At 36.1% G+C, this 20,675-nt stretch overlaps 2 protein-coding genes across 3 annotated transcripts; both read right to left on the reverse strand.

The window, feature by feature from the left end:
* Positions 1 to 304: 304 nt before the first annotated feature.
* Positions 305 to 5,847, reverse strand: LOC100779622 (kinesin-like protein KIN-14Q). Its single transcript, XM_006598115.3, has 18 exons — positions 5,809 to 5,847; positions 5,503 to 5,599; positions 5,247 to 5,327; positions 5,053 to 5,130; positions 4,488 to 4,817; positions 4,292 to 4,353; positions 3,985 to 4,195; positions 3,811 to 3,887; positions 3,623 to 3,722; positions 3,424 to 3,522; positions 3,147 to 3,323; positions 2,767 to 3,052; positions 2,492 to 2,653; positions 2,166 to 2,381; positions 2,026 to 2,063; positions 1,735 to 1,898; positions 1,508 to 1,633; positions 305 to 1,383 (listed from the first exon to the last, which is right to left on the reverse strand). Exons 3-18 carry the CDS (start codon positions 5,287 to 5,289, stop codon positions 562 to 564), a joined length of 2,991 nt encoding a protein of 996 aa, XP_006598178.1. The 5' UTR covers positions 5,290 to 5,327; positions 5,503 to 5,599; positions 5,809 to 5,847; the 3' UTR covers positions 305 to 561.
* Positions 5,848 to 9,069: 3,222 nt separating this feature from the next.
* Positions 9,070 to 18,688, reverse strand: LOC100778924 (translation initiation factor IF-2, chloroplastic). Of its 2 annotated transcripts, XM_014767904.3 has the most exons (13): positions 18,473 to 18,686; positions 16,774 to 18,386; positions 16,647 to 16,679; positions 15,960 to 16,073; positions 15,575 to 15,724; positions 15,376 to 15,474; positions 15,214 to 15,276; positions 14,560 to 14,715; positions 14,375 to 14,440; positions 12,599 to 12,835; positions 11,680 to 11,955; positions 11,111 to 11,299; positions 9,070 to 9,771 (listed from the first exon to the last, which is right to left on the reverse strand). In XM_014767904.3, the coding sequence occupies exons 2-13, from the start codon at positions 18,274 to 18,276 to the stop codon at positions 9,610 to 9,612; spliced, it is 3,048 nt and encodes a 1,015-aa protein (XP_014623390.1). In that variant the 5' UTR covers positions 18,277 to 18,386; positions 18,473 to 18,686; the 3' UTR covers positions 9,070 to 9,609. The 2 variants fall into 2 exon arrangements, with proteins under 2 accessions (XP_014623390.1, XP_040865456.1); XM_041009522.1 differs by having other exon boundaries at positions 16,774 to 18,688.
* Positions 18,689 to 20,675: the final 1,987 nt, after the last annotated feature.

The raw sequence follows: 20,675 nt of genomic DNA on the forward strand, positions 1-20,675 counted from the left end.
ATTTCTTGAGAAGCCATTTATAGTCATTGCAAGTTTTGACACCATTGTACCTTAATGATGTTGGGATATGTTGGCCAACAACATACTAACATTTTAGTGTACAATGGATCATATTATTTTTACGAAACATTTCTTCATTTTATTATTTAAATAGCTATTTACATAATTAGCATGATAAACTCTTGAGCAATTTGTTTTTTACTGCAAGGCATCAAGTACGATTTAATACTGAAATGTTTTTGGCTTATTTAGAACTTTATTGTTCTTAGACATTCATAGACAATTACTATTGGAAATCAATCTATTATGTCGAGACTCAAGACTAGCATGTTTGTAGATAGATTGATTGTTCACACTTGTTATGGACGAGAATCATGAAATAAATTTTTCACATACATACACATTAAGGGGTACACAATAAAGTTTTCACACTTTTCTAACATTTCCCATATGAAAAACATATCATTTTTCACATTACTTGAAAGGGGTGACACACAAGAAATCAATTTCATCTATCCACACACACACACACACAAAAAAAAATGTAGATCAATGCAGCTTTTATATCCATCCCCTTTCCTTCTCCTTTTGACTATTCTTTTGTTGAATATCTTTAGCTCCTCCTCTTCTACCAGATCCTACTTGCCCCCTTGGTGCCAATCTCCCCCTACTTCCAATGGAAACTCTAACTTTCTCCATCCCTACATTTACACCAACCTTCCTCATGTGCTGCTGAAGTGGAGACTTAACCTGTATTTTCTTGTGAAGGCTTCTTCTTAGTATGCTACCAATCCTCTTAGCACCACTTCTAACTTCTTTGGGACTCTCACAATGAGTCTGTGCAGGCACACAGTTGGTTTCTGATTCCCCATTGGCATCCTTCTGATCAAATTGGTTTGTTAACTTTGGTAATAATGGTGATTGGAACTGTGTTAAGCTAGGTATACTTGGGAGTGGAATCAGAGAGTTTCTCCTTGAAGCAACAGCTGAAGGAACACGCGGTGTCATCATGCAGATAGAAGCTCTTCCAGGCCTTTTTGGCAGTAGGGCTTTGTCAGCCATGTCAGGATTGTTTTCTTTCTCAGCATGATCAATGCACTTGATGGAGCTCTCCATTGTAGAAAAAGGTATACGAGGTTTCAAGATGTTGTTCTCAGTGAGTGGTTTAGCTGAATTTATTTGTTGGTCTTTGAACCACCCACCACTAACTGGATCATTGAAATTCTTGAGACTTCCTAGTGGTCTACTTGCAAGTGCTGGTCTCAGAAGTGTATTGTTTTGCTCTTCTTGATGTTTCATTTGGTGCTGTTCAGCTATCTTTGAGTCTACATGTTGACGCGCCAGCTTTCTCTCAACCAGAAGTTGTGATTCCAGTTCCTTGACCTTAGAAGTGAAAACGGACAATGATGAGACATTCGCAAGTGAAGTCCAAGAGAATCCATCTACTTGGGGAAAGGAAGACTACTTATAAGGATATAAATTATAAATTTGTGCTTTGATATGATACCTTCTCTTGGAGATTTTTGTTCTTACTGTCTCTTTCCTTCATCTTGGACTCCAATCCATGGATTGTTTCCTCCAGCTTCTTGATTTGCAAATCTTTCAGCCTTACCTCTTGTTTGACTTTCTCAACCTAACAAAGGAGAGTAACTTATTGAAAATGAAACAGACTATCACAGTTAAGCAGTGAAATATAGGTACTTTATAAATACAACAGCATTACATCAGTCATACCATTTGTTTGTGTCTCAAAAGTTCAACAGTGTCTAACTGCTTTCTTGCAGGTCCCAATTCTATTCCTCTTACTCTACTAGCAAAGTTCAGAGAGCAAATTGTCTCACTCAAATCATTTTCATTAGGACTGATCTGTACAAACATGAGTGCCTTTGAGTCTCCTCCTAGAAAAACAAGATTGTCCATCAAATTTTCTAGTTATATTTGCATACATGTGGAGGATAGAAGTCAGGCATACACGAGCAAAAGAAGCAACCCTAGATAAGTTTCTTTGCATGGAGAAATAAGTACCTAATGAGTCTTGTAGTAAGTGTGTAAGCTTGGAGTTCCTGCAGCATGAAGAACAAAAATTTCAAAACCAACCAATAGACCAAAAAGATATTTCAGCATTTGTAATCGAAAACATGAGCTAAAACTTATGTTGACATAACCTGAAAGGAATGTGTGAACTTTTTGTTGCAAGAGCTGATATGACATCACCAAGTGCAGAGAGAGACCTATTAATATTTTGTGTCTCCTTTAGTCTATCGCCATGCACTTCTGTCTTTGCTACTCGCTCACTGCCTGCTAGGTCCACCAGCCATAGCTTGCTTCTCGTGCATTCCCCATTCAACAAATTCTCCCCCTTAACCATAACACAGTGAATGCTGTATACAGAAACAACAGGCCATCATAAGCGGTGTTTATCCAACCAGATGGTTTAGAAATATGATTCAAATATGGTTTAGGAATCTAATTAAAAAAAGTTTAAGCTGACCAGTGAGATCGGCTGCTATGCTCATTGGAATTGGTTGAGCTTACTGCCCTCGCATTGCTACCGGTTTGTAGGACTTCCCAGACTTCAGTCATATTGTTCACATGTGCCTCAACCAACCCTGGAATGTGATGCATTCCTTCACCAGCTTGCCTTATCTCAAGTCTACAATTAACCACATTTTAGTGACTATATCAGTTACTATTCTGAAAAACTTATAGAATAAGCTAATACTAAGTTTCACTTTAATTTCCTTGTCCAACTAATTTGTGGTATACCTTTTTGCAGCTGTTCCTGGATGATTTCCTGCTACCAGCAAATCTCTTATTTGCTCATTGTACACTTCTAAGACACTTACAGAAATATCATAACAGTAGAGCTTCTGCCTCTCCTTGATTATGTCAAACATTTTCTCAAGAGTCCTGAAATTAACACCTCGAGCCTCTTCTGTGCCCTCCATTGTGAAAGTTTTTCCTGTCCCAGTCTGACCATATGCAAAAATGCATACATTGAACCCATCTAGAACTGAGGTTGCAAATGGTGCTGTGTCTTTAAAAATATCAGCTATAAAGAAAACAATACAAATCTGTCAAAATGAGCATTTGTGTTCATTTCAGAATCCCATCTTAAAGAAATCATGGCATGAAAGCATCAATACCTTGCTCAGCTTGGGGACCAAAGACAGCATCAAACTTGAAAGTCCTCTTAGGAGCTCCATTTGACATTACAGTTAAATCACCATCTTTCGCAGATTCAAAATCTAAGGCCACTGTTGCTCCTGCATATATCTCGTCGGTGTTGAGAGGCCTACAACGGCAAAAGACCCTTATGTTTCCTGTGAAGAAGGATAATTAGTTAGTGATCAATGATCATGCATATTATTTATATCCCATCCAATCCAAATCTATGAAAACAAAATCAACTGCACAACTTACCTCTCAACTCCAAAACCTTATTGTAAAGATCTTTCCGTTCCGTAGCCCCTTCAATATATTTGGACTTGAGATCTTCATGTGACTCCAGCTGTTCATTTACTATAACATAAATAGAGGAATTAGATTATGCACAAATGCGGAACGGTAAACTATTAACGTGTGTAAGATTGAAAGCTATGTTGCAACAAAATCTACTTACTTTTGGACTTAATAATAAGCCCCATTTCTCTCATATCTGCTTGATATTTTTTGCTTGCCTCTGCTTCCTCTAATAGCTTGATGTGTTCCATTTTCATAATCTATGCAATGAAATTGATTAACATGTTATAAATATATCTTTACCCTTCTTAATTTGTTTGTCACTCAACTTTGTTAAGATATCAGTACCTTCAATTTCCTCGTCAAGTCTCTCAGTGATGAAAACCACTTACTTTTCTCCTTCACTTGCCCCTCAATGGCAAATGCTGCAGAGCCGAAAATATTAGTTGATCAGATAAAAAAAACCTCAAATGTTTAGTTTTATAATAGTGTAATAATAAATACAGAAAGGGTTATGCATACCCAAAGATCCTACATGCATGGACTTGCGCATTAGCTCATTTTGAAGCTCTTTCAAGGAGTTCCAAGCTTCTTGGCATTCTCTACTCTTCTGTTGATTCTCTCTCTTGATCTCCCCCAACTCCCTCCTTGTTTCCGTCAGCTCCTTTCTCTGACTGTCAAAGTCTCTTTTCAGCCTCTTAAACTTCGCTTCCATCCCAATATCCTCGGTATCCTACAAGAACATCATTGTAAATGAAAGCACATATTATCACCCTACATTTTTCCTGCTCAAAACAGCAAATCTATCCCTATTCACAAAGAGGCATACTTCGGAGGACTCCATTTCTGCCTCCTGAGACACTCCAATGTCTTCTAGCATCTCAGTATCTCCTGAATTTGAAGCAAAATGTTGTTAAATAAAAATCTGGAGTTTGGACTGTAACCAGCAACTTCACTTCATGTATAACCATGTTCAAATTTCAAAACCTTTATTCACAATCAGAGATAACAAGAGTTGAACTCACTAAGAGGGAGATCTTGGGGTGACTCATTCTTGGTTACAAGAGGTGGAAGAAGCTCAAAGGAGGCTTCAGGGGATAGCAGCTCTTCCTCTTGCTCAAAAGCTTGACAAAAGTTTGAGAATTTAACGGTTGGGATCTTATGGCCATTGTCAGCTTCAACTTGAGACCCCTTGATTCCATACTCTAGAGAAAGCTCCATAGATTGCTCCACATCCTTGGAATGTTTGTTCTTCAACAACTCAGGGGAATCACCATAGCTGATTCCAGCAATATCTGGTGAGCCACAAATGACCAAATCTGGGGATGTAAGAGAATACCCCAAAATTGATCTTCCTGAAACAATATATTCCCATTATATTTTATCAGATGATCAGATCCCAAGAGACACTCAAACACCACAAAAATTAAAAATACAACAAAAAAGTCTTATCCCATTAATTGAGGTTGGTTACATGGATCTCACACGATGTAATTCGGCTTAAAAACCGAAGTTTCAGGAATTAAAAAACCACAAAAAAAATTATAAAAAAAAATCTCGAATTGTGCTAGCAAAACCCAATCCCATTACCATCAAACACATTTTTCACAATTGGGTCATCGAATTTCACGCTGTTCCCTTCAAATCTTCCATTTTCCTGAGAAAACCCTGCAGCAGCAATTCACAACCCTCATCAAAATCACAAAATGGGGTTCATCCAAGACGAGAAAAGATTTAATTTTTAAACAAAATTTTTCATTTTCTCTTCAGTTCAGTGTCCTAACCAATGCTGGGGCTGTCACCGCGAGACACAGGCTTGTCCGCCATAGCCAAACTCCGAGAGCTCAGTGATGCTTGTGAAAGAGCTGTCGCGTCAAAAAGAAAACAAAAAGTGACAAACAAGACAAAAGGGTGCACGAGGATATCATCAAATTCAAAACTTGGAAGTTATAATCAATTTTTTAAAAAACAAAAATTTGCTGTTTCCACAAGAGAGAGAAAGAGAAAAAATTAAAATGAGAAAAGTTGAAGGGTTCTTACAACTGGAGCAGTGAGTATAAGAAGAGGATTCTTGTTGCAAAGAAACGTCTGTGAGAAGAAGTGGGTCATGGTCATAGAGACACCATTGATTATTATCCTTCATTGATAAAACGACCAAGTTTGAACGTTGAATTCAGCAAGAATAATAATTATAAATATAAAAATAAATAACAGCGTAAATTAAAAAGAGGGAGTTATGTAATGGTGGTGGTGACGATAATGATGATGAATAAAAGGCAGAAGGTTTTTCCGAAATGGAATATTGATTTCGTTACAGGGAAAGTGTGTTTGAAGATTGAAACTTGCCTTAATGAAAATTCGACCGTTGGAGGGTTTGAAATTTGAAATGCGGTAAGCGGGGCAATATTCGTAGAAATCACCTTACAAAACATGGATTTGGATTCTTGGTGGAATTTCTGCTTTCTACTTTGGGTTCTGACTTTGGACAAACCAAAGTTATTGGAACATAAGACACGTCAGTTTTTATTTTGGATTGAAAAGTGAGAGAGAGACTATAACTCTGACAGGCTAGTGGGGGGTAAGGAATGATGATGATAATTTGTTAATTAAAAAATTAAGGTAAACAATTAAGGGTGAGAAAATGATAAATTAATTTTTTTGAAAAGTGATAATTTTAAATTTAATTTTTGAATATGTAAAATATATGACAAATTAGTAATACAAACAATTTAATAATAAGTTAATTTTTAAACTTTTTAACATGACTTTATATTAGTCTTTAAAAATATAATTTATTGTCAAATTGATTCTTAAACATTATAATTTAATAATAAAATAATTTCACAATTTTAATAATAAAACTAATTTGTCACATTTTTTATACATTCAAAAGTTAAATTTATATTTTTTTTATCTTTAAAGACCAATTTACATCACATTACTCCAAAAAGAAATATGTCAAATTTTATTGGGTCTTTTGGTTCAAACTTGAGATAAGTTAGTTGAGTTGGTTGTATAGAATAAGTTGTTATACACTTTACAATATTATTGGAGTTTGATTCATCCCTTTAAATAAAATATATTTATATATTTTAGTCTCAATAATATTTATACCAACAATATATCAAAATAAAACTATTATTATGTTCCTAAATTTGGGAAATCAAGAAAATGTAGAAGGAATAATAAAGAGAAATCATTTTATTTAATTTTTCTAAGAAAAAAATGAAATATGGTTGTGAATTATTAATATGCTGAATTTATGATTTCTTTTTTTTTTTTTCAAATGCATTTAAGAATTTTAAAAATGTTATATCTGTTTCCATTCTCCCCCCCCCCCCCCCCACACACACACACACACTTCGTTTAGCATTCAATATTTTCCCTGATTTTGCTTATTCCTTCGATTTTACAAAAGAGATTCAATTCTCTTTGTTCGTTTTAGCTTATCTTAAGTTCCTCTTTTCTTTTCAAATTAATTTTTCCAAAAAAAGAAAGTTATCAAAACTAATATACTATTTTTGAATTTAAGATTGGACGGCGGATAATAGGAATGATATTTGAAATTTGTCAATGCTGAAATCTATTATTCAAGCTATCCCAGCTTATTGTATGAGTATATGCCAATTCCCTCCACCTCTTAGTCTTGGTGATGAAATTAAAAAATCATGAATTCTTACGGGTGGGGATCGTGCAAAAGAGAATTCAAGGAATTAAATGGCTAACGTGAGATAAAATGTGCATTGATAAGAAAAGAGGAGGTATGAGATTTCGCAACCTTTATGCTTTCAATGTGGCTATGTTGGAAAAACAAGGTTGGAGACTTTTGTCTAAACCTAATTCTTCTGGAGGGAGGATTCTCAAATCTATATACTATCCTACGGAGGACTTCATGGATGCATCTCTTGGTCACTACCCATCGTTCTTATGACAAAGTGTGGGGAACTGAGGAGGTAAATACGAGAAAGATTTTTTATAAATTGGAGTTTTACGGTTTTGAGTTAAGGTGTGGTGTCAGATTCATTTATATGGTTGTTCATGGTTCATTAGTATAAATCTTTCCAACGTTTATCCCCCTTGGTTCCCCAACAATTAGTATCAGAGATTCCATTTGAACACCGGAAAGATTTCCATCAATGGGTCCTGAATAAACATATAAATAAATTTGACACCACACCTTAACGCAAAACCTTAAGACTCAGGTTTATGAGTTTCTCCTCACTCATATGGTACTCAACTTTTTTCATTTCTATCATATATGGAATTCCATCTCATACTTGTACTCTAACACGGAACTTGTTTTCATCAAAATTGGTGCTTAGGGAAGGTTGGAGATGGGGTTTAGGCTTGGGTAACATGGTCAACATTTGGCAGGAGCCTTGGCTTCGAAAGCAAGGCCATAGATATGTGGAAACTCCTATGGTGGAGGGTTTGGAAGATATGACAGTTGCTGACATTGTTAGTCATCAAAATGATTCGTGGAATCTGGATATCATTAACCAGATTCTTATCCCTGATGATATTATTGATGTCACTCACACTATTGTGCCATCTTTGATGGCTGATGACAAGCTTAAATGAGCAGAAACAAATGGTGTTGTCTATACGGTCAAAAGGTGTTGCAATGTATTGACACAATCGACTCTTTTGCACAGTTCTATTTTAAATTTATGCAGATGTTGGATGAGCCAAATCAAGTTCGAGCAGCTATATCATTTGGAGCTTGTGGAGGTGTGGGGGAAAAAAGTCTAGATTATAAAGCAATAGTGCAGCATGGTGACTTCTTCTATCAGGATGGGATCAAAGCTCAAGAGAAGATAATCATTAGCCCAACTGATCCATGGGATCATCAGAAGCAGCATTGTGGAGCAAGCCTCCAACAGGTTCTTACAAATGCAATATAGACAACTTTTTTTGAGGAATATAACTGCACTAGTATAGGTATATCTATCAGAGGCAGTTCAGGTGTGTTTGTAGAAACCATCACTCAGTGGAGATCCCCTAGATTGTACGTTTTGGAAGGAGAAACCAGGACTTTGTGTGTTGCCCTTGATTTTGTCCTTGGCATGGGTCTCTCAAATGTAATCTTCGAGATGGACAAGACAATCGTTGACAAAGTGCATTACAACAGTCTTAATGAAACTGAGGTGGGAATATTTATTCGGGAATGCAGAATAATTTTGGATAGTAATCAAACCTTCAACATAGGTTTCTTGAGGAGACAACACAATGGTGTAGCCCATGCATCAGCTAGGGTTGCCCCATATTTCTCTTGTAGCCAGTATTCTAATCATGCTCCTACTTGTGTATTGATCATTTGATTATTAATGAAATATTATAGTTCTATTTCTGTAAAAAAAAAAATAGAAATGATAATTTATAAATTAAAAAAAAAAAGGCATTGCCTCAAACTCTTCCCTACCATCATTATCTTTTAAAAAAATAGACTTCCATCAAATATATTAATACTAGTATTTAATATTTCATATTTCCTTTACATTTTACATCCAAAAATTTTAAAAACGTATAAATTAATGTGTAGATTGTTAAAACATCAACCAATATGCTTTCTCAATTTCATTTAATCTAATCATTAGGAGACAAATCAAACTGCAAATATTTTTTAACCAAAGTATTTACATCGGTCCATAACCTTGGATCATCTAACTATATTTCATCTAGGAGCAAAACACAATAGAAATACAAATTTCCAGACCCCAGTGTAAGATGATGCACCTATTTTTTACCTCCTTTTTATCAAAAATAAGATGATGCATCCATTATAGAGCATCATACAAAAAATGAAGAAAAAAAAATGCAATTCTTCCCTTGTCTTATATGTGGTTGTTACAAGTATTTTTGGGTCAAGGCATTGAAACTTTTTCCCTCTCTACAAGGAGCTGAAACTGATATACTTTGTTATATACACTTTTACAGCCAACAAGGAACAAATCATTTTGAACTCAGATCTTCAGCAGTGGTACCCTCAATATCAATATAATGATGAGGGAATTGTTACCTTTCCACTTTCATAACATCAATTGGAGAGAATACATTGTTTTTTCAACTGGAACCTGGAATGCATTTGCACTGTGCTCAAACACAAGATAGGAACCAATCTCATAGTGGAATACATCATGGTTCATTCTACAATGCAACTCCTACTCCCTCCACAGCAGCTGCCATTGATGCTGAGGCCTCTTCAAGGGTCCTCCTCTTCTGAACTGTGTTGAAGACTTCAAGAATGTCACCCTCTTCCCAATCATCAAAGTCTTCTAACCCAAGTCCACACTCGAGACCGGCATTTACCTGCTCACAAGGGAGAGAAAAAGAATGTGCATTCAGGCAGTAGCTACAATGACATGAAGAAGCAACACCAAGATATTCAACACAGAAAAAGTAATCATGGTTAAAACAGTAGCAAGAAAAAGCTATTCTACATCAGAATGTTAGCGTCTAAACAAGAAGCTTTTATTTGATAGAAGACATCTTAGGAACAACAAGCAAAATATCATGAGTTTAAATCTGATTCACTGCCCAGGAATAACATAATACAAAACCATATATACGAAAGTGCACATTGTAAATGTTAAACTAATTAAGGCACTTGCAATAAAAACCTATTCCTAGTCCTTCAAATTCATGGCATCATATTTTCATTGACAACGCAAAACTTAACAATGGATTAAAATTGAATCCATTTCATTAATTCCCAGTTCAAAAGGTTTTAATACAATGTTGATTTTCAATAGAAGTCAATGAGTCGGATCCATATAATGGATCCCACCTAATGGAACTTTGTTGTTTGGTCTTATATCCTGGTTCTGTCCTATATCCTCACATTTTTCAACTCTGAGGAGCAACCATTTGACATTCATACCAGAGAACAAAACAAGGTAAATGAGAGATTCGACAATGGTCATCATCAAAAGAAAAACATCATAAAGGAAAATTGGGTAAATCAGAAATTTCTCTTACAAAATCATATGCGTAGGAGATAATGATTAAGTCTCAAATGTTAAATGAGGGAATTTATTTGATGCATGCGAAGTACAAGCTGCACTTGAATAAGATGATTCTTACTCTACAACATGATTGCAAATCCACAATTGCAATCATAATTAAAAACCCATTGCTATATAGATATACTGATTGAAAGCAATCAGTCGGAGTAACAACTATGAGCAATTGAGCAATATCGTCCAAAGGTTCATTAATGATTAAAATATATTTTCATTACCAAAACAAAGGGTTAAAAAGCAACTCATTTTTTGGGAATTTACAATCAACAATCTAAATTTAATTAATTAGAGTAGAATGTTGTACACAATAAAGCAGCAAATATAGCATTCTACTGAAAACCCCATATTATTATCACTCTCCATCACATATTTGATAGGTAAAGGTCAATATATTTACAGATGTTAATTTCTCAAAAAAAATTAAAAACAACACAGCTAACTCCCATTCATAATAGCCAAATGCAAACAAAAATGGACAGACAATAATTGGCTTCACAACTGGTAAGTTTTTATAGATTAAGGAACATTTGTCCAATAATCTACATACTTGTACCATGCAATTGTTGCAGTGATATTCTTATGAATGAATCCTAAAATGGCAAGTAATGCTGGAAGTGGAGTCTTACCTCTTTAACAATCTCCTTCACCCGTCTCAAAGAATCAAGAATACCAACATGAACTACTTTTCCCTTCCGCTTGACTCGAATACCACAGTCTTGTAGTATTTTTCCCTCTGTAACCATACATCCAGCAACACGACCACTACCGCTGCTAAATACGGCCCGTACTACTGCTGAACCAATTGTTACATGTTCCTACAAAAGATAGCAGTAAGTCTTGCAGCTGAAGCTTCAGTAACTCTTTCAAAAAGAATACAAAAGTGATAAGAAATGAAGCATGCCCTACTATGTTGGACCATAATTGCAAGGGAAGGACCAGTTGGCACTACCTAATGCACACTAGAGTACTAGACAACATATACAGTGACAATATTTGATTATAATGTCTTAGACAAAATAAAAGAGGAACTATAATGGAAATCTACAAGTATCCTTTAGAAACACAAATTTATGTCACTGAGATATTTTTACAAACTCCACTGTACTTAAATGTCATGTAATAATTTGTCTCGAACAAAAGCATGCATATGCATAATTTACACTAAGGTTACAAATTTTAAGATATCTTGATTTACCTCAACAGGTTCCAGGAGTCCTTCCATTGCATTTCGTACATCATCAATCAATTCATAAATAACTTTATATAATCTAATCTCAACAGCTTTGTTCTCAGCATAGCTTTTCACAGAGCCTGGTGCTTTCACATTAAATCCCAAAATGATGGCCTTGCTTGCAACTGCAAGGTCCACATCACTTGTGCTTACATCACCTGTTGCCTCCAACAAAAACTTCAGAGTGACATTGTCTTGTGGTAGAATCTCCAGAGCTTTTCTGACAGCTTCAATAGATCCCTAACCATGACCAAGAACAATGACATTAATTGCATGTGAAGCAATAAACACAGTGATGATCCATAAAACACATTGAAGTTGTAGCTATTTAGAACAATACAGTAAATGCAAACTTCATTGTATGTTTACCTATTGTGAACATTAGGCCAGGCATACAACAGATTTGCATATTTACCATAAATGATAAAGAATTGGATAGGTTATTGACACTTCCATACAGGCTACACTCAAAATTACATGAACACACACATGCTTAACACTTATTTCTTGATAGATAGATATCTAAACATGTCTAGGTAAGTAGCTTGTGTCAAAGTGTTGGGCCAGATCAACTTTGGCTAACTATTAATAACCCTATCAAAGTAGTCTTCTTTCTATTGGCATAAACATGTTTTCCTGCAAGAAAAAGCACTCAAAGCCCTCTTGGGGTAGTTAAATATGATAAGTTCTTAATTTAAATTTCAAGGTAAACTGGTAAGGTACATACTACATAAGTTATGCTCTTATTTCAATTATTCAATATTATATAAAATCACTGCATGATAATTGATTTCACTGACAGTCATCAATTAGTTCAACAAGGCAAATTTAACATCAACCGGAACTGTACAAATTCAAGTATCACTAGTAGCAGTGATCATACCTGAAGATCAACCTTCAAAATAATATTTAGTTGATGCAAATCTAGTCCAGACAGCTTTCCTGACGAAACTGCTGAAGCTAAAGAAGAAAGGGTGACCTTTCCATCCCCTGCCTTTGCTGAAATACGCTCATTACGCAATGACTCAGCACGAGTTTCTGCCCTTTCACGTGCAGTATCAAGGGATTCAATAACCTCAAATTCATCACCAGCAATTGGAACATTATTCAATCCAATAACCTGTAGAGAAGCACAGAGGACACAACAGAAAATTTTGAATTAGGTTAAATTTTGGCATTTATGAAGAGCCTGACAATTATGGCTCTTAAAAAGTGGCTGATGAAGGTAACTAAGAAACTTCAAAATCTAAATGTGTTTTATACTTATATTCTCCACCATCATAGATCTTTTCCCATGCTACTAACAGCAAAATTGATGCCACCAAAAGATTTTCATCATTTGATTCTTTAATGTGGAAAGCATTGGAAATAATGATATTAAATGTAAATAGGAAATAGTATGTCCATGTCTCTCATATTTATGTGCTGTTAGTGTTCACGGATATTAGTGTTGAGGAAGTTGCATCAGTTATTATAATCCTGGTGAATAGTATCCACTATGTCTATCAAGACTCTACATATTTGGATACCCATTCTACTGAATAAGAAGCTGTTTCATTCTCTAAGTTCTCTTTCTCTCTTAATTCTCCCCCTCTCACTAAATTCAACTGAGAACATTCCCTTTAATCAGTAAGTTGTAACATGACACATCAATCTTTGGAGAATTGAAATCCACACTGAGTGAGACGTTTTTATAGTGATTACTAATTCTACAGCTAGGCAGCTCCACTTATTCTTCTCAGGCCAATCCCTCTAGTGCCCCAAAGGAGAAGTCCAGGATCGATATAGAAAGAGACTGATCAAAGTAGCATTTGGTGTGAAAAACACATTGCAAAATCTTTTAACGACAGCCTTTTACAGGAATTCCTCACCCCACACCTTAACTAGACACAAAAGTTAGCCAGAGCACTCAAATTGAAGAAATGAATTGGTCATTGAATACAGGATACCTCACATTTGTATTCTCCAGCTTAATTAATTTGTTTTTGGTTGTAGGAACATTTGTGTTGTTCAGCACACATCAGCATATGGATGTAATTGTAAATGTACAACAATAAATATAATAGACATGCACATGTGCGAGGAAGTAATTTCCATTGCAATTAGAGAAATGTCATGTCAACAATTATACTGCCAACTAATGAATTCACATCAATATTCTAAACGAAGATGATAGAAACTGAATCAGAAACTAGGAAATAAATGAATTTTATTGAATAATCAGGGTATTCAAGAGACCATGTTCTCTCCTCTCACTTAACAGTAAAATCCTTTCTCAAATGATAAAGTAGCTCTGTCTCTCAACCTCCCTTCTTATAGGCAACATGCCTTATTCAAACTATTTCAGCCCACTAACTAACTAACTAATGGGTACCTAAAGGAAGATGAGTGAACTTATTCAGCATCAAATAAGCAAACTGATATTTGATGTATATGCAGTGATTCAGTGCATGTACATGTCGAGGGAAACCACAATACTGATGTAGCAGAGTAGTTGTCCACTTGAGCTTAAGATGCTTGATGCAAAATGATGTCCTCTACTTCACACCTCCCCCCCCCCCCCCCCCTCTCCCAGTTATTTTGTACTATGAATTCTTTATTTTCCTAAGCAAAAGTAGTAATGCATCATATGCCTCTTTTGTACTATGAATTTACAAACCTGTACAGGTATAGAGGGTGTAGCTTCATCAACCCGCTTTCCACCATCATCAAATAAAGCCCGCACCTGAAAGAAGTAAATAAAAGATGTTCACCAATGCACAGGGAAGCAAAGTAGAATGGCAGAATTCAGTAACCGATTGTTAAGATCATATAGTATTGGATTTTAAGTTTGTGTCTACCAACCTTTCCAAAAGCTTCTCCACAAACTACTATATCTCCCCGTCTGAGGGTGCCATTCTGCACAATAAATGAAGCGAATGGTCCCTTTGATTTATCTAGCCCCGCCTCAACAACAGTTCCCTTCGCACTTCTATCAGGATTAGCTTTCAGTTCTTGCAACTAAACCATTAATGCTAAGTCAGAAATAATACCAGAAAGATAAGAGAAAAGCCCAAACAAGTGTAAATTTTAACCGAAGACGTGCATTGTCAATTAGTCAATAGCCTTCTCAGTCCACAAAAGCACAAAAAATTAATCAAGGTGTCTCCGACATGGAGGAGACTTCAGAATGCTAGGACACAATAACTTAGTTTTATTTTATACAATATGCATCAAGGAGAATCGTATATTTATTAAATTAAATATGGGAGGTGAGGGTTAAACTCCATCTATTTTTGAGAAAATATCAAGACATTCTAAATGTGTAAAATTACTCTCAGAGATTTATTTCCATCTATTGATCACAACTTACAAGTATATGTCAAAAGCAAGATTTTCTATCAGTACACAATAACATAAGAACATTAAAACGTATAAATTGATCAGATAAAGGGATAAAATAGGTGTAAAGTGACTTAAGCTAGTTAGTAGTCGTGGCACCAAGAGTAAACAAGTTACCTCGGCAACAAGCATAACAGTTTCCAAAAGATCATCTATGTTCTTTCCTTTGAGAGCACTTATCTGTTGGACATAAGAGAACGAGAGAAAAATATAATTTCTTGAAAGTTAAAAAAGCATAAACAGGATACAAAATGGTAGCAAAAAATAAGAAATACAAACCGGAACCATTGGGATGTCACCGCCCCAGTCTTCTGGCATTAAACCAATTGAAGAAAGCTCTTGCATGACTCTTTCTGGATTTGCTCCATCTTTATCTATCTGTTTCAAATAAATAAATAATTGTCAACAATTCCTGAAATCATCACCAAGTAAAGCATAAAAATTATAAAATGAGGTTGGACACTTCATGTTGGCATGCCTTGTTTATTGCAATGATTATGGGTACTCCCGCTGCTTTGGCATGAGCTATAGCTTCATTTGTTTGAGGACGAATCCCATCATCAGCAGCCACAACAATAATAGCAATGTCTGTTACGCTTGCTCCACGAGCTCTCATTGCTCCAAATGCCTACAGGAATGCATATAATATATATCATCTAGACTTCTAAAGGAAATGAAAGTGAAAAGATTACTTATAGTTATAGTTAATAATTCAGTTAAAAACTACATGCTAGCATAAGTCAGCAAGTCATTACAAGGATTAAGGACCCAGCCATGATCCAGCAGAAGGAAATGAACAATTAGTTTTGCATATTTATAAGGGAAAAGTTTAGAAGTGGAAAATATATTAAAACTGAGAATACCTCATGCCCAGGAGTGTCAAGGAAAACACATGGCAAGTTTTTGCCATCAACAGGTACTTCCACTTTATAGGCCCCAATTCCCTGTGTGATCCCACCAGCTTCAGAAGCAGCTACCTGAAATTAGATAATTCCATCATATCCTGGTGCTAATAACAAGATGCAGCCAGCATAGCAAAATCCAGAAAAGGAAGCAGGGTACAGAATAGCATTTCATAAACACATAAAGAACATCTATTATGAATTATTGGTAAAAAGTGAAGCAATTGTCTCTTATTATATATTATGATTTACTAACTAGCAACCCTTTTACTTTTTCTCAACTCAGTATCTATTTTCATAAGGTCCCTCGAAATGCTTTGGTTTTGAAAGTTATACTAATCCCTAATCCCGTATTGAAATCCATGGATTGCATATAACTGGCTTGGAAATTTAGGATCATATCCATCCTAGAAACCCACAGCAGTCCAACCAGCATAGGGAACAGTTCTGTTATAGGTGAGACACCAAAAATAAAAAACAAATACGCATATGTACACTATTGTACTAACCTAATCATACAACATAAATGTTGTTTAAAACATGCTAATAATCACTCACACAAGTAAACATCCACATAAAATTTATATGCCCATGCTTGCTTAAAGATACTGAAAGAAGCATAATGATTTTATTAAATTTTCACCATACCTTGCTCTTCCGTATATAATCCAAAAGAGTTGTCTGCCAATTGATCACACCAAAAAATATTAGAAAATGAAAGACTTCAAGGTAAAAAATCAGAGATAAATGAAAAGTAAAGAGTGGCATCACTTACCTTGCCATGATCTACATGGCCCATAATAGTAATAACAGGAGGCCTGTCTTTGAGTTTGTCGAGGTCATCTTTATCAAGAATTTCTTTTTTCTTCACCAAACCTTCAACTTTGAATGGATCAGCATCTATGACTTCCACATCATACTCTTTACAAATCATCTTTACCATATCTTTGTCTATTGTTTGTACCCCATCTGGTTTAATTCCCTTGGAGTACAGATAACCCAGGATCTCACCTTCACTGGTTGCCAAACAGTAGGCTAATTCCTCCACCAGCATACCTTTGTCACCAACCTCTAGAATTTCTACTTTGACGGGAGCGGCATCCCTGGCAGCCTGGAGTCGTGCTGCCCTTCGACTTGCTTTACTCCATTTCCTTCCTTTTCTTGCTGTTGCAGCACCAGGAATAGAGACATTGAGTTCAGATGCGTCCTCATCATGAATCACATCATCCTCTAAAATCCGTCTTCTTGGTCCCCCAGTCGTAGCACCTTTCTTCCGGAAATCATCTTTAAACTTTCCCGGGGGAGGTCCCTTCCCTGGTTTTGGAGGGGCTAGAACTGCTTGCGCAATTAGAGGATCTACTACCGGTTTCTTGGAAGCAAATTTATCAATCAAGATGGGTGACTTCTTTTCTTTAGGTTTAACTGATGTTGTTTCAGATACTCCCTTGTCCCTCAAAACAACAGGTTTTTTGACAGGTGGGGGAGCTATCGAAGGTTTTGATAGCAACGCCGGTTGAGGTTGTGAAGGCGGTTGAGGTTTCAAAGGCAGTTGAGGAGCACGAGTTTGGGATACCACCTCCTCCCCTCCCCTTGTTTGAGTCTTCTCCCCTTCATTCTTGTTACTATTAGGCTTTGGCACTTCCTTCACTACCTTCTGCACCGATGCAACCGTGTCCCCTTTACGCCATACACTCTTCATGGTTTTAGACTTCTGATATGCCGCTGAATTCACCAGTTTATCAGCCCTAGGACTAGCATCTGCATTACTCCTTACCGGTTTATTCATTGAACCATTATTCCTTTCACCATTCACCTTAGAACTCCCCAGCTTTTCCGCCTTCTCCAACACCTCCCCAAGTGATTCAATCACCTTATTCTTCTCTTCCACATCCCCAGGGTCCCCAATAGTCCTTGAGGGCCCCAAAATGGGGTCACTCTTATTCTCTGGGGACTTCAACACAGGCTTAGGAGGAGGCTTAAGCACAAAACCAGCACCATCATCTCCACCCTTACTACTACTACTACTACTGTTAGAATCAAGGGACACTGAGTTCCCTTGGTCAGCAACAAAATCAGTTGTGGTCACTGAATATCTACACACAGACAATGACACACAATGCCATCTCTTTCTCCCCCTACAGTTCCCTCTTGAAAGAGAGACCCTCCTCACCATAGAATGGGCCCTTCCAGATGAACTCACACCCATGAGGCTCCCCAAACTCACTGGAGAAGCAAGAGAACTCATTGTTCCCTGCACGTTCCCCACCAAAATTAACATATTGAGCCCCACCTCACTATACCAAAACACTAGAATGTTCCAAAATTAAAGTATCTTCTAAAACCTCATCAATACCCCATTACACCACACACTTCAATTAAGAACTCAACCTACCCAGAAACAAATTTCAATCAAAAGTAACAAATAAGAGTAATACAAATACTTCTGGCCCAATAGAACTAAAAGGGTATGGTACCTCAATTCAAAGACAGAAACTTTGGATGTCAAATTGAGGTAGAACATGCAAAAGGGAACTTGTGAGAGAAAAAGAGAAGAAGAAGATGAAAAGAATGAAGTCAGGAAGTGATTTTGTGGCTATAGAAAGTGATGAGTGGTAGGCTTATGGCATGTGTTCGGAGGGGCATGTGTGGATGGTTTTGTGCCTGTCGAATTGTGTATGTGATAAGGCTTTTTTTTAATTTTCTTTTTTCTCTTTTTTCGTGGTTTTTGACGTACTTCCCTCATACAAGGCAAATTAAATTAAGCATACGTTGGAAAAGGTTTCTAAACCAAAGATATAAAACGTTGTGGGGAGGGACACGTCCACTGTCGTCGTGATTGTGGAGATTAATTATTAATTGTTATTATTTAGAGTTGTTAAAATTCCAATATTAACGTGAATTTCTTTTATCAAATTGCGTATATTAATTGAAGTGTTATTATCAAGTAGAATGACTTACACGTCATTGGCTGTAATATAAAATTAAATAAATAAAGAGTTCTTGTAATCATATATCTATATAACTAATGCAAATTAAAACCATAATATTGATGATTTATATGAATATTAAGATTAAGATTAGGATTTGGATTGCTCTGTTTATTTTTTTATGAATTAAATGGATTCATCATTTAATATAGTTGATAAAAGGAAAAAGATTTAACTTGAAAGCTTTTTTTTTCCTTTTGTAACAAGGAGGCCAAGACCACTACAATCTAATAGTATGGGGTAAAGACACCCCAATAAAATCCTGTCATAACAGTTTCATACAAAAAATAGGCGATTGGAAAAAGAAAAAAAAACAACCAACTTGAAAAGCTTAAAATTTGTATATGAACAAAAAATAATTTCTCAAATTGAAGAATTGAAACGTGAGGCCAAATTGAGTTGCCTTGTAACTCATTTAAAATTTGGCCAAAACTAAACTTGTTTAATATGTGGCTTATAATACCTAGAAAAATGTATGTGAGAGCTTGTAAAAAAAAACTTGAAGTGTCATCTCCACGGATAGGAGTGAGCAACAGTCGAGTTCAGACACTTTCAAACCATAAACTCCCAACCCAAGGCAAAGCAAACAAGTGAAAATCCAAATTGAATCTAATTGTTTGATACATAGATTTGATTGGGTGGTGGGTCAATCAGGTTACGAATGCATCATATGGGTATATGTGGGTTATAATCTTTGGAATGGTCACCTTGACATTTGGTGAAATAGATCAAAGAAGAAAAATCAACAAACATCACATGAAAACTCTAAAACCCCAACCAAATCAAAACTTACGAAAACTCATACCAAGAATATGAATGATAAAGATGAAGAGAAAGAATAGCTAAAATATGAAAGCATATAGCCTTTGTTGAAAATTGGTTGTACTGCCTTTTTCTTGGTAACATAAAAAGAAATGATGGTGAACAATGTTAGCCATATTTTTCGTGTGTTCGAGATTATTCGTGCTATCTAATTTGTCTACACTTTTGTGAAGTATAGACAGATATGAAGTACCCCACCTTTATGCATGTTCTTGTGTGAACTTCTATAATTGAATGCGTAAAAGAAGAAAAAGGAGTAAATGGACATTTTGGTCCCTGTCTTTGTAGTCATTTTACATATTAGTCTCTATCCTATTGAAATGTAAGAAATAGTCCTTATGTTTGCATAAGTCTTGCAAAATAGTCTTTGCCATTAAGTTCGAAGGCAACGCCATTAGTGAGGTGCATTGTTGGCAATTACAGTGCCACATAGACTGTTGTGTTGACTTTGTTCTTGAGGTTCACGTTTGGCCCATTACGGGTCACTGGACTTGTGTTGCGGCGGCGCCACGAGGCACGAACGAAGCACCATGCGCCATGAGGAGGGACTTGTAGATCTGGATGATGGCCAAGCCTAGCATCATCCTCACGTACGCATCCCGAACCCACAGCACCATCTTCTTGGGCAATGGGATTTTCCTGATTCGGATCTTGGGTGGGAGTCTGATCCTCCACCTCCAAAACCGACCCTTCCCGATTCGGGTGCTCCACCCAGTTCCTTCTCCTCCAACCCGTTTAGTATTAGCAACTCAAAGTCAATGAGGAATAGATATGTTGGTGATTGTTTTGCTAATGGAATTGGATGTTTGCAGGGTCAATACTTTTCATCATAATAATCAAGATTAAATAAGAGTATTTCTTTTGTTGA

This window comes from Glycine max, chromosome 15 (assembly GCF_000004515.6).
Source record: "Glycine max cultivar Williams 82 chromosome 15, Glycine_max_v4.0, whole genome shotgun sequence".
Lineage (NCBI taxonomy): Eukaryota > Viridiplantae > Streptophyta > Magnoliopsida > Fabales > Fabaceae > Glycine > Glycine max.